Source organism: Eleginops maclovinus, chromosome 15 (assembly GCF_036324505.1).
Source record: "Eleginops maclovinus isolate JMC-PN-2008 ecotype Puerto Natales chromosome 15, JC_Emac_rtc_rv5, whole genome shotgun sequence".
In the NCBI taxonomy this organism is placed as follows: Eukaryota; Metazoa; Chordata; class Actinopteri; order Perciformes; family Eleginopidae; genus Eleginops; species Eleginops maclovinus.
The window spans coordinates 21535048-21551231 of NC_086363.1; the positions used below are offsets into that span (position 1 = coordinate 21535048).

A 16184-nucleotide genomic window follows, 5' to 3' on the forward strand; every position below is an offset into this window, starting at 1 on the left:
TTTAAATCCCAAATACTACGCCTCTCTGGCCGAGAAGTCTTCCTTTTAATATTAACACTATGTACCAACTATGACTGTTCAATAACGCAACACGCTAATCAGAGACTATTGGAATGTCGTCACAATTCTCAACGTAATTCTGTCGCAAAGCTTACGTTTACAGACCCACTCACTAATCACTCGATTAGGCCTTAACCTATTAGGACTTTTTTTTTTTTTAACTTACAAAATTATACTATCAATGCCGAAATACGCTCCAGAACCTTAATCTGGATCTACTCTGCCAAATTTAATTAGCACTACGTTATCAAACTTATATCGATATTTACGTATTTATTTTACCTAAATCTCTTTCTTGTTCCTGCGTAAAAAGGACAAACAAAGACAAACAAAACAAAACAACGACAAAAACTCTTGTAAAACCCAGGACAACACCCAAGTTTTTTCAATATTTAATTTCACCTTTTAACTTTAAATAGACAGTTATGTTAGGATAATCGACTCGCCTCAAGGCACTCGCATCTAAAAGTCCTATCTAAACTATGCAGATTTTGAAATAAACTGGTTCTGCTTACCGTATGTTAATGACGCGCCTGTGAGTGCCTTAAAGAGTCGGCTCTCCCTCCAATCTCCGTCTTGCCTGGCTTTTCAAATCACGTCCGGGGTCACCAATTGTTGGAAGTGTTCGTTTATTTGAGGCCAAGGTGTCGGTTTAAAAGAAAAAGGCAAAACTCCCGTAAAAATTATAAAGGAGTGTTTAATAAAAAAGATGTAGTAGTAGGTTTTTACAATAGTTTCACAGCTGTGGCCCTAAAGCTCTACACACACTAGAACAGGCCCAAAACATGAATAGAATTCACGATGTGTTCACTGTCCGTGGGTCCGAGCAGAAAGAGGCCGCACCCAATTTGTGATGGGTCTTTGTCCAGCGGTTGCCTCTTCCTATTGGTTGCTTCAAGTCGTAACAGCACTTCCGGCCAGTTCAGTGTATACGTGGCATAAAGCCAAGTCGCTTCTTAGGGTATTACAGCGGCAATAAGGAGAATTACTCATTGTGTGTTTTATGTATAACACCACAAGAGATTCCCCTATTCACCCTGTATTTACATTTCGCTCGTTGAGGAAACCAACGCTCAAACCCGCAGTTTTCCTCCGTCCGGCCTCAAGCGCCAGCAATGTTGTATTCAATGTCGTATACATCCGGTTACGAGTTGACCATTTCAAAATAAGAGTGCATTTCAGAATAAGACAGTGTTTCAAAATAAGACAGTGTTGCAGTTACTCGGAATATTGATTGTTATTTCTTACAAGTTACATACTAAACACACCGCCTCTACCTCTCACTCATTGATCATGCTGCAATGATACAGTTGCCTGTTTAATAACTGATAAACCTCAGAAGAATTGCATAATAGAATATTGTAGTTGAGAGCTTCAGGACATCACTAACAAGATGGCGCCAGTGACGTCATAAGAGGACCCGCCCCCGACGACGTCAGCCAATAGAAGAGTCCGGAGAACCCCATGTGACAAGCGGCCAACAGGATCCAGCCCCCCGCTACCACCCAATGAGAGCACGAGAGCGGAGAGCGTCTTATTTTGAAGTTGTTTATTGTATGGTCGGAAAGGGGTGGTTCTATAAAACATGTTTGTATTGTAGACTCGAGCTCTCTTTTGTTCCGGACCGCCAGACAGCAACTACTGATGAGCTCCACTCAGTCAGTGGCCTGTGGACGCGTGTACCGGGCTATTGAGCCACAGCTGTGAAATTTTTGTAAAACCTACTGCTGCATCCATTATTAAACACTCCTTTTATAACTTTTAAGGGAGGTTTGCTTTCTTTCTTTTAAACCGACTCCTGGGCTTCGAATAAACGAACATTTCTTACATTGTATAATAAAAAACGTTACAGCCCACACAGCAAAAGGACACTGCAGTGGATCTGCCGTGGAGGTTTCCCAACCCGCGAAACCGACCCGTATCGGCATCCACTTGCACAGTGTGACGGATCCGCCACGGATTGCGGACCCACCGTGGCTCCGCGCTGTATCCAACCCGCATCCGGGTTTAACGCCTCACCTCCGCGGCGGACCCACAACGGACTCATAAAAAATCTAAACGGCTCATCCAGCCCGGGTCCGTTTTGGACCCGTTCATGAGGTTGCGATCCCTTGTCTACTGTACTATTGACATTTACATTTATGGAAAGTTATAGGGTATTATTCCGTTTTTGTTTAGTAGGCTAGCCTACATTCATTTTGAGATTAGCTATGTCTAAAACTCTCAGGCCCAGGGGCGGCTCCAGAAAATTATTGTTGGGGGGGCAATGGGGGGGGTCTGATTTTTTATAGGAGGTGCTAGTGAATTCTGACATAACGAACACCAAACACCACTGTTCCCGGGCTAATACACTACATTGAAATGCGGGTTACTAAATGTTTATATGCAACAAACACAAGCATGTTTAATTACTTGTATTTAATGAATCAACAAACAAGCAAGCACAAGAATACAATTCAAATCATAGCCACCACAGAGAACATCTGTGGATTTACTAGTGTAACAGAATTGTAGCAGTGTGTAGTGCAACACAGTCTTACCACTGTCTCTTAACTCACTGAATCTTTGGTCTCACCTCTGATCTCCTCTTTACTATCTCTTCACTCCTGTCTTCCTCTCTTCTTCCCCTCTTTTCCTCTCTAAACTCATCTTCACTATCTCTCCTCCTCTGTTCTCTTCTCCTTCACTCTCCACTGCTGTCTTCTTCTCTCCTCCTCCTCTGTTCTCTTCTCCTTCACTCTCCACTGCTGTCTTCCTCTCTTCTTCTCTCCTCCTCCTCTGTTCTCCTCTCCTTCACTCTCCACTGCTGTCTTCCTCTCTTCTTCTCTCCTCCTCCTCTGTTCTCCTCTCCTTCACTCTCCACTGCTGTCTGATAGAGGTCGATAGCATTGTCCCACCCACTACACCATCTGATTTGTTAGTGAGCACGGATCCAGCCAATCAGGATGGAGGACTGAATGCTCAGAACAGTTTGGCTTCTCAGCGAGGCAGTAGCAGACTGGGCTTCAACGGTACGGAGCTATTTTTTCAAAGGTAAGGTAACGTACATTCATTGCTGAAGTTGCAATGAATCACAATCCACTACACTGAAGTTGCAATAACACCACTTTGTAAGCTATTCTCTTTCATTCCGGACCCATAAGCAAAGCGCCCATTTCCTCCATTTAGCTAATTCCCGATAGCCTCGTTGCACAGTAACCGTAAATTCTACTTCCGCTGTTACTGTATGCGCTTCTAAACTTCCGGTGTGATATCGGTGAACGTCAAACATGGCGAGTTTCTACACTAGATGCCTGCAGGATCTCCCAAACATTTCCATCTCAGATGTCCACCGACTTGTTCGGATGGGCAGTTCTACACCGAAGAGCAAACGTGATAAGGGATACAAAATGTACCTATCCAGTTATATCGACAATTATGAAGGTAAGTTGTAACTATGGCACAATATTATTGTAGCTACATAGCTAACATTAGCGCTTACATAGTGATATTACTGTGGTAATAGCTTTACTTACTTTTATAATTTAACGTGGTCTTTGCTCGACTTTTCAATGTTAGAAAGATATAAGATTATTGTTTTGTATAAAATAACATGTATGATGTTGAATTCCCACAGTTTCAAATAAAGATCCAGCAGGGAGAGTGAGCGTCAGGGCTGTTTGTTTCAGGTCGATGAGGAAAAACGATAAGCCTCACGACCTCAGAGTAGGGAGAAAAAGTGTCTTAACCTATGGTCTTAACTCATCTGTTCATGTCCAATTCTGGGGTATTTATGTGGCTAGATTTGGTAAGCTGTATGTAGACGAAAATAAGTGCAGTTAAAGACACAACCCCATGCGTAGCTTTCATGACTATCCCAGAAATGGGTTGCTGTTGCTCCTGTTCTTTGGAGCGTTTAGGCTAAGTGTAGACCTACGGTGGGTACATCAGTCAGTATGAAGTGAGAGCTGATTTTGTACCTGTAAACCTAGGCTATAATCACCTGTTCTATGTTAACACCGTTGATTTAATAGTATAGTTTAAGGAAAACCATCTAAAAGATTCGTGAGACAGGCTTACTTGTTTGAATGTGCTCAGACCAAATGTTAATCGTTGTTAAAGTGTTTAATTTAGGTACTGTAATAAACTAAAAAGGTTGCACTTTTTGCAGACCTACTCTAGCCTGAAAAGTCAGCCTGCCCTCATCTTTCTCATTTTTGGTTTTGTTATACAGTAGACATTTAAGTTTAATGATTTAAATGTGACATTAAAGCCATTTTCTTTTGATTTATAGATGACTTTTGAGAACAGCTCACCTGTTCAGATTGCTGTGGCAGAGTGTTCCTGTGTGGCCGGAACAGCACTCTGTAACCATAATGTGGCGCTGTTATATCAAACGGCGCACTACTCCACACTCAATCTTAAGGCAGTGCCTCCTGTCCTTAGCTGCACAGAAACGGAGCAGCAATGGCACAAACCAAGAACAATGGTAAGTATGCTTAGAACCTAATCATACATTGATAGCCTTCTTTGTTAATCTATGATATTTGTTAATTATGTTTTAATTACTTAAATTAATAATTTTGTTATGGTTTTCAGGGTGTGAAACCAGGCAGAGTAGGTGACATGGTCATCATTTCAACACGGCCAAAGTCCAGGCAGTACACGGTAGCAGATGGTGTAAGGTAGTATCTACTGTCATATGTTTAAGCAACATAAAATGAGTGGGAGTGAGGTGTGAGGTTTGGAAGTGAGGTTTTTCTTGGATATCCTCATTCATGGGTGTGGTTCAGCCACAGGCACGAAGACAAAGGCAACAGTTAATCAACGGCTTGGAAATTCTCTCTATGGAAAATGCGGAGTGATAATTAGTACCTAATTGTTGTATAAAACTTTGTTTACTGCTGTCTATGTTTCCTTTTGTTTTGTTTTCAGCGCGTTATTTGTTTCTTCTCTTAACTATGAACTTTATTTTCCTAAGGAGTAAGCGCTACAAGGCTGTGCGAGGGGACTTGCCAGACCCAGATGTCCTGAAAGTAGATGAGGCATACAAGGACTTCACTGCAGACATTGCTCCACTCATCACCACCATGGCAATAAGCAGCGATGTTCCACTTGTTGATTCGGCCTACGGACCAGTCCAGGAAGGTAGCCCCATCTCCTACCAACATCCAGTGCCACTGAGTCGGGTAGTAGTTCGTCACCAGGACACCCCTACTCCACCAGCTCTGCCTTTGGATGGATACAGGCTGGATCCAACCACCTGTAACTTTGTTTGCAGCCACCAACAACAGAACCAGCTGACGTCCCTTGCCATAACCTTGGATATGGCAAGGAAAATAGAAGTTGCAACGAGGGAGCAGAGCAACAGTGTAGAGTGGTACCATGTCAGGAAACCAAGGCTTACATCTTCCAGGTTCAGGGAGGTGTGCCATGTGAGAGGGCACAGTTCTGCTGAGAACCTGGCAGAGAGGATTCGCAAAGGTGGGGTTCAGACCACTTTAATGAAGAGGGGGCTGGCGCTGGAGCCAGTTGCTATCCAGGAGTATAGCAGAATCCAGAATGTAAGTTACTGGCCATGTGGCTTTGTGATACACCCAGATGCACCCTGGCTCGGATCCTCTCCCGATGGTGTGGTGTTCGATCCAACTGAGAGCCCACCATTTGGATTGGTCGAGGTCAAGTGCCCCAACGTTAACAGTTATGTGGACTGTAGCTATATGCAAATGCAGAGCGGCACATTAAAACTAAAACATAGCCACAGCTACTACTGGCAGGTACAAGGTCAACTGTTACTCACTGGGATGGAATGGTGCGATTTCATTGTTTTTGCTGAGGAGGACATTCTCGTACAGCGTATCCATAGGGATCCTGAGGTGGCAAGGGTGATACGGGAGAGGGGGGATTATTTCTTTTTTTATTTTTACTTGGGCTGATGTTTTAAAGTCCGTGGTTCATTCAATCAGTTGTTACATGTTTTTGTTTGGATCTTATTGTTCACTTTAATAGTTCATCTTTACAAAAACACAGATCAGTTTTTTCATTCTGGTTTCATTGTTCATTTTTACAAATCTATACAATAACGCTAATCAGTGTTCTGGTTTCATTGTTCATTTTTACAAATCTATACAAAAACGCAAATCAGTGTTCTGGTTTCAGTGTTCATTACAAATCTATACAAAAACGCAAATCAGTATTTTGTTCTGGTTTCATTGTTTGTTCATTTTTACAAATCTATACAAAATCTTAACTAATGTATTGCTACTTTATGTCTTTAAATTACCTGAGACCATACTGTATTGTTCATTTGCAGTATTTCCTTATTAAATTAAGTATTTTGTTACTCCTAGTGTGTGTTAATTTGTTGATATTTGATTATTGAATAAGGGTTGTTCAAGATTTACTTATTAAATTCTACATGTTGTAATGTCATCTCTGTGCGTCATCATTTTAATTTCAAGTCAGGAAAGTACTTGTTTTCTTGTTTTACACCACTTTTGATAGATACAGTCAAATGACAAAGGATCTTACCACCTCAAAAATACACACAATGGATAATATTCATAGGAAGATATGTAATTTAATACATTAATAATATATTATTACATACTCAAAATATGCACACATCTCATTACAACATTTGCAGTATAATGACATTATAACGCTGGACTGATAGCAGAGCTGATGCGCTCACTGATAGCAGTACTGAAATTGATGTGACAACTGGGGCTAAAGTGACAGAATGCTAGGTTAGTATGTTTTGTTGTCTTCTACAGTCTTTACAGACAAGCAGACTTTCAAAGCCATGTAAAACTGGACAATACATATGATACCAACTTGGTCATCTTGGAAGCACTGAGGTGAAACTGTCTACAACGTCTTAAAGGTTTTGTATAGATTTCTAAAAATGAACAATACAACCTCTACACTGGTAGAGATTTGCACAAACAAACAATAAAGATCAGTTCAGGTTTTGTATAGATTTCTAAAAATGAACAATAACTGATTGGAAGAACTGATAGTTTGAACTGACTGAAAGAACTGATCGTTTGAACTGACTCAAAGAACTGATCATTTGAACTGACTGAAAGAACTATTCATTTTAACTGATTGTAAGAACTGCTGATTGAACTGATTGAAAGTGCTCCCAATTCATTGCTGAATTGCCCACGCCTTCACTAGTGGCCCGTTCTGGTAATTTACCAGAAAGCAGGCAACACTGAACAACTGCTCAATGTTTCCACATACAGACAGTGGTATTTCGGTGTCAAAAAGTTTGTTTTCCTTTACCCTCCTTATGCACCTCTCCACGTGCACTCTCAGACGAGCAATCGACTGGGTCTGCCTGACATTCTCCCGACTCATTTGTTTGTTTTTGGAGAGGAAGGCTGGTCGGTACTGTGCTGGACTGGGTTTATTTTACAAGTAATTAATGTGCATTTCCTACTCCTGCCACTAGGTGGTGTCTTTGCTTTGGGGTTGGGTTTAACATTTGGGCAGTCATATTGAAATTCATGATAGTCATGTGACACTTACAGGAAGTCACCTGGAATGCTTTGTTTATCAGACCAGTTTTGGCATGGTAGTGTGAGCAGCAGCTACATCTTATTCCATCCTCTTTTGAATTCACTTTATAGGAGCATCGTCTGTGAGTATCTTTGCAGGATATTGTTAGTGTAATTACTTGATGTGTTTATTTCTGCATATTTTTTGTAATTTCAGCGAAGTAAGAGCAATTAATGTTTGACATGCGATTTCATATATCCAGCTAGTCACTGTAGTAACTTTCTAGGCTTGTTGTAGGCCTTATCTTTGGGGATGTGTATCTGATATCTTAGTTATTACATATTTTATGCTGATTGTGTATTTTCTTTCTTTCTTCATTTTAGTTTTACACCTTTTACATGCTGTCAGTTTGAATAAATCTACCAAATCTGACCGGTGTGTGATGGGAGTCATCTGTCTGTCTAATTGAAGAAGGGGAACTCTTTAGTGAGGGCAGAACAGTAAAAGACGGACTCAACAGTGATTTCTACCGCAGTGAGTAAGATATCCAGCCTGTTCTGCATCTACCAGTATCAAGATGTCATTAAGAGAAGAAAAGAACTATGAAACAAGGTCAGAGTGCTCACGCACATCAAAATTATCAAAGCGCTCTGTGAGATCTTCAGCTAGCTTGCAGGCTGCATTGGAAGCACGCGCAAAGGCAGAAGGTGCACGGGCGAGAACGTTACATGCACAAAGGGAGATTGATGTTAAAGTAAAAAAGGCTCAGCTGAAAGTGGAGGAGACACGTCTTGATGCCACATTGGAAGCCATACAGCAAGAGAAGGATGCCGACGCCGCTTTTGCTGAAGCTAATGTATTGGAATCGGCAGTGGATCTGGCAGCTTTAGGGGAGCTCACTGTTCATGATGAATACCAAGGCTCATCCTATCATTCAGTTGAGAGAACAGAGAAATATGTTCAAGAACAGTATGCCTATGTGAAATCTAATGAGCGCACAGACGATCCAGAGCAGGATAAAAAGGTTGATTTTACTCCCTCAGCAGCTGTTAACCTCAACTCTAATGATGATTCTCAGAGACATCATGAGCTACCTAGGCAAAGTGAGAGGCAACGTTTATCTGTGACAGCCACAATGCCAAATGCAACAGCTGCTCATTCAAAACGGCCGCCAGTGCAATTCACACCAAAAAGAGAAAGTGAATTTATTGCACCACAACCAGCATCTGAACCAAGGAACCAATGGACACCCAGACACGATACAGCAGATTACAGCTATCCACGGGGAGGAGAATCCACTTCTAATGTATCAGTGCTAGCAAGGTTCTTAGCTCGCCGTGAGCTACTCACAGCTGGACTCACGAAGTTCAATGACAAACCCGAAAACTACTGGGCCTGGAGGTCCGCCTTCTCTAACGCTACTGAAGATCTGGGTCTGAAGCCTAGTGAGGAACTTGACCTGCTGATTAAGTGGCTTGGACCGGAATCTGCAGAGCATGCAAGGAGAGTGAGGTCGGTTCGAATCAACTACCCTGGTGAGGCCCTCTGCATGGTCTGGAGAAGACTAGAGGAGGTTTATGGATCGCCAGAGGCCATGGAGACAGCACTCTTTAACAAGCTCGAACGGTTCCCCAAGTTCTCCAATAAAGAACCCAAGCGGCTACGTGAACTAGGTGATCTTCTCCTGGAGATACAGGCAGGCAAGGAGGATGGGTTCCTGCCTGGTTTGGCTTATCTGGACACGGCGCGAGGCATTCATCCGATCCTGGAGAAATTGCCATTCAACCTGCAGGAGAAGTGGATGGTGCAAGGTACAAGGTATAAAGAAAGACACCACACCATCTTCCCACCCTTCTCAGTGTTCGCCGACTTCATTCGTGCAGAAGCAAAGATGAGAAATGATCCAAGCTTCGCTGCTGCAGCGCCCAGCAACACGCCCAGCAACACGCCACCTAAGTGGGAGAAATTCCCAACAAAATCAGCTAAAACCCCTATAGCTGTGCATAAAACAGAGGTTGACAATCCTGCCAAGGGTGATGAGACCAAGGGTTCAGACAACCCGAAGAAAGAGTGTCCCATACACAAAAAGCCCCACCCCCTACCTAAGTGTAGAGCCTTTCGAGCCAAACTGCTGGACGAACGTAAGGCCTTGCTTAAGGAGAATGGCATATGCTTCCGTTGTTGTTCCTCAACCTCCCACCAAGCTAAGGACTGCAAGGCTATCATCCAGTGCTCTGAGTGCAACAGCGATAGGCACATTGCAGCCCTTCATGCCGGCCCTGCACCATGGACAACAAAGCCAGCTAGCGGCCCCTCTGAAGAGCATGGCGGGGAGGGAGAGGAATCTACTCCGGCTTCAGTCACTACCTCAATCTGCACTGAGGTCTGTGGCGACAGCGCGGCAACCAAATCCTGTGCCAAAATCTGTCTCGTCTATGTGTATCCTAAAAACCAACCCGAGAGGAAGACAAGAGCATACGCCATCCTAGATGACCAGAGCAATAGGTCACTAGCCAGGTCATCATTCTTTGAGCTGTTCAGCATAGCTGACAACACTTCTCCCTACACACTCAAAACCTGTGCGGGTGTGTCAGAGGCTGCAGGCCGCAGGGCAAGGGGGTTCATAGTGGAGTCAGCTGATGAAAAGACCAGTCTAGCTCTGCCTACACTCATCGAGTGTGATCAACTGCCTGATAACAGGGCAGAGATTCCTACGCCAGCTGCTGTGAAGTACCATCCACACCTGAAATCCCTAACCTCCAAGATACCTCCCCTTGACCCGAGGGCCGAGATCTTACTTCTTTTAGGGAGAGACATTATTCAGGTCCACAAGGTCCTTGAACAGCGCAATGGCCCCCCACACGCTCCTTTCGCCCAGCGGCTAGCCCTCGGCTGGGTGATCGTAGGGGATGTGTGTATTAACGGTGCACACGTACCCTCACCTGTGAACACATACAGAACCTACATTCATGAGAATGGGCGTCCCAGCGTTCTGTGTCCCTGCCTCAACAAAATTGAAATCAAAGAAAAGCTCAACCACACTTGTCAGTTCCAAAGTCCTTCAGCCTCAGAGCGGCAGTCCTTACCAAGTGACAAAACGCGACTCATGGGGGAGTCCATCTTCTGCCACACAAAGGACGACGACAAGACAGCACCTTCTATGGAGGATCTTGCCTTCCTGAGGATTATGGACAAGGAACTGAAACAGGGTGAAGACAACAGCTGGCAGGCTCCACTCCCCTTCCGAAGCCCACGCCAGCGTCTGCCAAACAACCGTGAGCAGGCTAGGACCCGTCTCGCTATGGTCACCAAGACACTCAGGAAACACCCTGAGAGGAGAGAGCATTTCACTGAGTTCATGAGCAAGCTCTTCGAGAATGGACATGCTGAAGTGGCACCACCCTTACCACCAGATGAGGAGAGCTGGTATCTACCGTTCTTTGGGGTATACCACCCTCAGAAGCCTGGACAGGTGAGGGTGGTATTCGACTCCAGTGCACAACACCAAGGGGTGTCCCTCAATGATGTCCTCCTCACAGGCCCAAACATGAACAACAGTTTGCTCGGGGTACTGCTGCGCTTCAGAAGGGAGCCAGTGGCCGTGACGACTGACATCCAGCAGATGTTCCATTGCTTTGTCGTACGTGAGGACCATCGGAACTTTCTGCGCTTCCTCTGGCATCGCAATAATGACCTGGATGACGACGTCATTGAGTACAGGATGTGCGTACATGTCTTCGGAAATAGCCCGTCACCGTCCGTAGCCACATACGGGCTCCGAAGAGCTGCTGCAGAGGGAGAGAGGGAGTACGGCGTAGAGGCGAGGCTGTTCGTTGAGAGAAACTTCTATGTTGACGATGGCCTTCTGTCTGTCCCTTCAGAACAGGAAGCCATCACTCTTCTTCACAACACTCAAGGTATGCTGGCCCTCTCCAACCTCCGGCTTCACAAGATCTTGTCGAACAGGGTGGCTGTGATGAGAGCCTTCCCTCCTGAAGATCTGGCTAAGGGGATGAAAGATCTGGATCTCAGCACAGACCCCATTCCCATGCAGAGAAGTTTAGGGGTGAGCTGGGATGTTTCGGAAGACGTATTCACCTTCCAAGTTGCTGATGCAGAGAAGCCTTACACAAGACGTGGGGTCCTGTCAACTGTTAACAGTCTGTTCGACCCACTAGGTTTCGCTGCCCCTGTAAGCGTTCAAGGAAGGTCCATACTGAGGGAGCTCACCACAGAGTCATGCGACTGGGACGCCCCTCTCCCTGAGGAAAAGTACAGAGAATGGAAGCTGTGGAGGGACTCTCTGAAGGAGCTTGAACAGCTCAAGATTCCGCGCCAATACACCTCCATCTCTCTCCGTCAAGCATGCAGTAAGGAGCTGTGTGTATTCTGTGACGCTTCCACCATTGCTATAGCTGCTGTCGCCTACGTGAGAACAACCGATGCAAGCAGTAATGTTGAGGTTGGCTTCATGTTTGGCAAGGCAAAGCTTGCTCCACGTCCAGAAACGACAATTCCAAGGCTCGAGCTGTGCGCTGCGGTCCTGGCTGTAGAGATTGCAGACGTGATTGTGGATGAGATGGACACCATCTTTGACGCTGTGACCTTCTACTCAGACAGCAAGGTGGTCCTAGGCTACATTCACAATGAGTCAAGACGATTCTACGTCTACGTGAGCAACAGGGTGCAGCGCATCAGGAGGTCAACAAGCCCTAAACAATGGAAGCACGTGCCCTCCAGCCAAAACCCTGCAGACCACGGCTCACGATCAGTCCCAGCAGGCAGCCTAACTCACACCTCATGGCTGTGCGGACCACCATTCCTGTTGACATCAGCTGAAGCTGAACCTGCACCTAATTCCTTCAACTTGGTTGACCCCAGCTCTGACTCTGATGTCCGCCCACAGATCACTTGTCATCTCAACAGGGTTACCAGTGGCAAACTTGACCCTATGCGTTTTGAGAGGTTCTCCAGATGGCGGTCACTCAATCGAGCAGTTGCTAGGCTTGTGCATGTTGCCCACTCCTTCAACCAGGGGAGCAGATGCAAGGGTTGGCACATCCATGAAGAGCTCTGTCCCACAGAAGACTTGGAGGAAGCAAGAAACATCATAATACGGGCCGTCCAACAAGATGCCTTCGCGGAGACTTTGGATTGCATCCGGGGAGGAATAGCCATTCCTAAGCAAAGCCCACTCCTCAGCCTGTGTCCTTACCTTGACAGTGCTGGCATTCTCAGGATTGGAGGACGCCTGTCCAAGGCAAACCTGGATGGAAAAGAGGTTAGTCCTGTAATCTTACCTGGGCAGAGCCACGTCACAACCTTGCTCATCCGACATTATCATGAGCAGGTCCAGCACCAAGGGCGGCACCTCACCGAGGGTGCTGTGAGAGCGGCAGGCCTGTGGATTATCAGTGGGAAACGGCGTATCAGCAGCATCCTTCATCACTGCGTCACATGCAGAAGACTACGCAGGAAGATGGAGACTCAAAAGATGGGCTGTGCTTTTTACATGTATGAGCACCAGGGCCATACATATAGAAGTACTGGAGTCAATGAACTCTTCAAGCTTCATCAACGCTCTACGGCGGTTCTTCTCAGTCAGGGGGCCAGCGAAACAGATCAGAAGCGATTGTGGCACCAACTTCGTTGGGGCCTGTAAGGAGTTGCAGATGGACTCTGTGACTAGTGACAAGGAGGTGCAAGGATATCTCAGTGACAATGGGTGTAAGTGGATCTTCAACCCACCACACTCTTCCCACATGGGGGGCAGTTGGGAGCGGCTAATTGGACTGGCAAGGCGTATCCTGGACTCGATGCTGTTGAAGGCCGGCCCAGCAAAGCTCACGCATGAGATCCTGACAACATTCATGGCAGAGGTCTCAGCGATCCTGAACGCCCGTCCACTGGTTCCTGTGTCCACAGACCCTGACTCCCCATTCATCCTGACACCAGCGACACTTCTCACACAGAAGGTCAGTGCCCTTCCTCCTCCCAAGGGTGAGTTTGACGAGAAGGACCTCTACGGCAAGCAGTGGAGGCAGGTCCAAAGCCTCGCCAACACCTTTTGGCATCGATGGAGGACAGAGTACCTCCCCACCCTGCAGAAACGCAGGAAGTGGGAAAAAGAGAAACGCAATCTGAAAGAAGGTGACGTCATCCTCCTGAAAAACGACCAGTTGCAGAGAAACGACTGGCGTCATCGTCAAGACCTTCCCCGGCACCGACGGGAGGGTAAGAAAGGTGGAGATCAAGACTGCGAGGGATGGGTCAAGCAAGACCTTTCTGCGACCTGTCTCAGAGGTCGTCCTACTCCTCTCCCCAGAGACTGATTAGAGTTACCGTTCTTAGCTCCCCTTGTTAAAGGTGGCATCTTTTTAGATACCAGGCGGGGAGTGTGCTGGACTGAGTTTATTTTACAAGTAATTAATGTGCATTTCCTACTCCTGCCACTAGGTGGTGTCTTTGCTTTGGGGTTGGGTTTAACATTTGGGCAGTCATATTGAAATTCATGATAGTCATGTGACACTTACAGGAAGTCACCTGGAATGCTTTGTTTATCAGACCAGTTTTGGCATGGTAGTGTGAGCAGCAGCTACATCTTATTCCATCCTCTTTTGAATTCACTTTATAGGAGCATCGTCTGTGAGTATCTTTGCAGGATATTGTTAGTGTAATTACTTGATGTGTTTATTTCTGCATATTTTTGTAATTTCAGCGAAGTAAGAGCAATTAATGTTTGACATGCGATTTCATATATCCAGCTAGTCACTGTAGTAACTTTCTAGGCTTGTTGTAGGCCTTATCTTTGGGGATGTGTATCTGATATCTTAGTTATTACATATTTTATGCTGATTGTGTATTTTCTTTCTTTCTTCATTTTAGTTTTACACCTTTTACATGCTGTCAGTTTGAATAAATCTACCAAATCTGACCGGTGTGTGATGGGAGTCATCTGTCTGTCTAATTGAAGAAGGGGAACTCTTTAGTGAGGGCAGAACAGGTACACTTTACAGGGAACAAGGTCATCCACACGGAAGCCTTTGTCCACCATTATTGCCATGTCTGGCTTCAGCAGCTTTGTGATCCCCGAAAGCTTAAAGATCTCTCGGTCACTTATGGACCCTGCGTACAGTCCTGAAACAAAGGTAATGGCACCATGTGGTGCCATACCAATCATCGCTTTGAGTGTTGGATGCGATTTGTAGGTAGAAAACACCTCAGACTGTAGGAGAAGAGAGGATGGCGTTTGACAGAAAATCTCAGTACAGTCAAACACTGCCTGTGTGTCAGCAAAGGCAGCAAATTCAGGCGAGTGAGCTCTGACAACTTCCGATGGGAGCCAAAGACGCTTGCTTCCTAGCAAAGTGTACAAGAACTGTGTCCAAGTAGACACAATCCGACTTGCAGTGCTGCGATGGATGTTGAATCTCTCAGCAAGGTCATTGAGATGTAAACCCACTGATAGATACATCAGGAAGAGCAGTAGCTCGTCAACAGCTGGAAGTTTCTGTTGAAAAATGTAAATATATATATTTACTTGCCATTGTCTTTAACATTGACATTGTAACTATAATAAGTAACATTGTTCCTTTGTAACATTGTACCTTCAGTAGGCTAAGTTTATTGATTAACTTAACATTGGTTTTCTGATATAGGCCTAAGTAATAAAATGACTAATTTCATTATATTAGATCCACAACTCTGCTTTGACAAGTTATCACTTGCACTTACCGTTTGAGGGGAACTGCTGCTGCTGTTTGAGGCGGTTTTCGAGCTGGTAATCCTCACCATTTTGCTGTTCACGGCAGGCTCCACAAGTCTCCAAAATGCCTGGAAATGCTGGTAGGACGCAAATCTGGTGTAGAACCGAATGCTGTCATCCGACGCTGTCAGACGATGTAACCCAAACCTCTGCCGCAGGTGTAGCCCCTCGATCTGCTGTTCCAGCTCCAAAATCCTCCGACGCAAGGCTTCGTTGTCCTCAACCAAGTCACTTGCTCGTATCACCGTTTGTGGCAACACCGAGTAGTCGTGGTCAGTAGCTACAGCCGCGATTTCCATCTCGTTGTCAGAGACATCGGGACTCTCCACATCTGGCCGCGGGCGCCTCTCCCAAACACTCGGTCTAGGTGCCGATAGCTCAAACCCGTTCCAAGAAAACAGAACAGGGACTGATCCCTTTTGGAGTTTTCTTAGTCCCCCGGCTGTCACGACAAAATCTGTGCTTTTAAAGTGCCTACTGCAGACCTTTGAATGTTTCGTCGGACTGAAATTATCCCTTCGGATTCTCCTCAGCCACTCGGCCCGTACCGCCGGGTCAACGGGAAATGAATGAAAGGAAAGTAGCTTATTGTACCTCGAAGAATTCGTACACTGAGGTACACAACAGTGCAGTGCCGATGTCCCCACCCTTTGAAAGGTCAGTCGTCTTTCTTTTATTGTGAACACACTCATTGTACACTTCTAAATAGTAAAAGCCGGTTACCGGTATCCAGCTGTCAAACGCTATCATAACACGGAAGTGTTCGACCGGAAGTTTAGACGCGCATACAAGTAACAGCGGAAGTAGAATTTACGGTTACCGTGCAACGAGGCTATCGATGCACGTTAGTTTACTAGTTCGCCAATAGAGCCTT

The 16184-nt window shown here is 45.4% G+C and overlaps 2 protein-coding genes across 2 annotated transcripts; both read left to right on the forward strand.

Moving 5' to 3' along the window:
• The first annotated feature begins 3316 nt into the window (after window positions 1–3316).
• LOC134876621 (uncharacterized) lies at window positions 3317–6323 on the forward strand. The gene is made up of 4 exons (XM_063901641.1): window positions 3317–3483; window positions 4334–4528; window positions 4639–4724; window positions 5021–6323. The coding sequence occupies exons 1-4, from the start codon at window positions 3385–3387 to the stop codon at window positions 5973–5975; spliced, it is 1335 nt and encodes a 444-aa protein (XP_063757711.1). The 5' UTR covers window positions 3317–3384; the 3' UTR covers window positions 5976–6323.
• A 2289-nt stretch (window positions 6324–8612) lies between these two features.
• Window positions 8613–13877, forward strand: LOC134877255 (uncharacterized). The gene is made up of 4 exons (XM_063902688.1): window positions 8613–8648; window positions 8912–12826; window positions 12896–13046; window positions 13147–13877. The coding sequence occupies exons 1-4, from the start codon at window positions 8613–8615 to the stop codon at window positions 13875–13877; spliced, it is 4833 nt and encodes a 1610-aa protein (XP_063758758.1).
• The last annotated feature ends 2307 nt before the right edge of the window (window positions 13878–16184 follow it).

Coding starts and splice junctions, on each gene's coding strand:
- LOC134876621 (XM_063901641.1), top strand. CDS start 3,385: ATGTCCACCGACTTGTTCGGATGGGCAGTTCTACACCGAAGAGCAAAC. Junction 4,529..4,638: donor GGCACAAACCAAGAACAATG/GTAAGTATGCTT, acceptor TATGGTTTTCAG/GGTGTGAAACCAGGCAGAGT. Junction 4,725..5,020: donor ACGGTAGCAGATGGTGTAAG/GTAGTATCTACT, acceptor TATTTTCCTAAG/GAGTAAGCGCTACAAGGCTG.
- LOC134877255 (XM_063902688.1), top strand. CDS start 8,613: ATGATTCTCAGAGACATCATGAGCTACCTAGGCAAA. Junction 12,827..12,895: donor CAAACCTGGATGGAAAAGAG/GTTAGTCCTGTA, acceptor TATCATGAGCAG/GTCCAGCACCAAGGGCGGCA. Junction 13,047..13,146: donor GGAGACTCAAAAGATGGGCT/GTGCTTTTTACA, acceptor GGTTCTTCTCAG/TCAGGGGGCCAGCGAAACAG.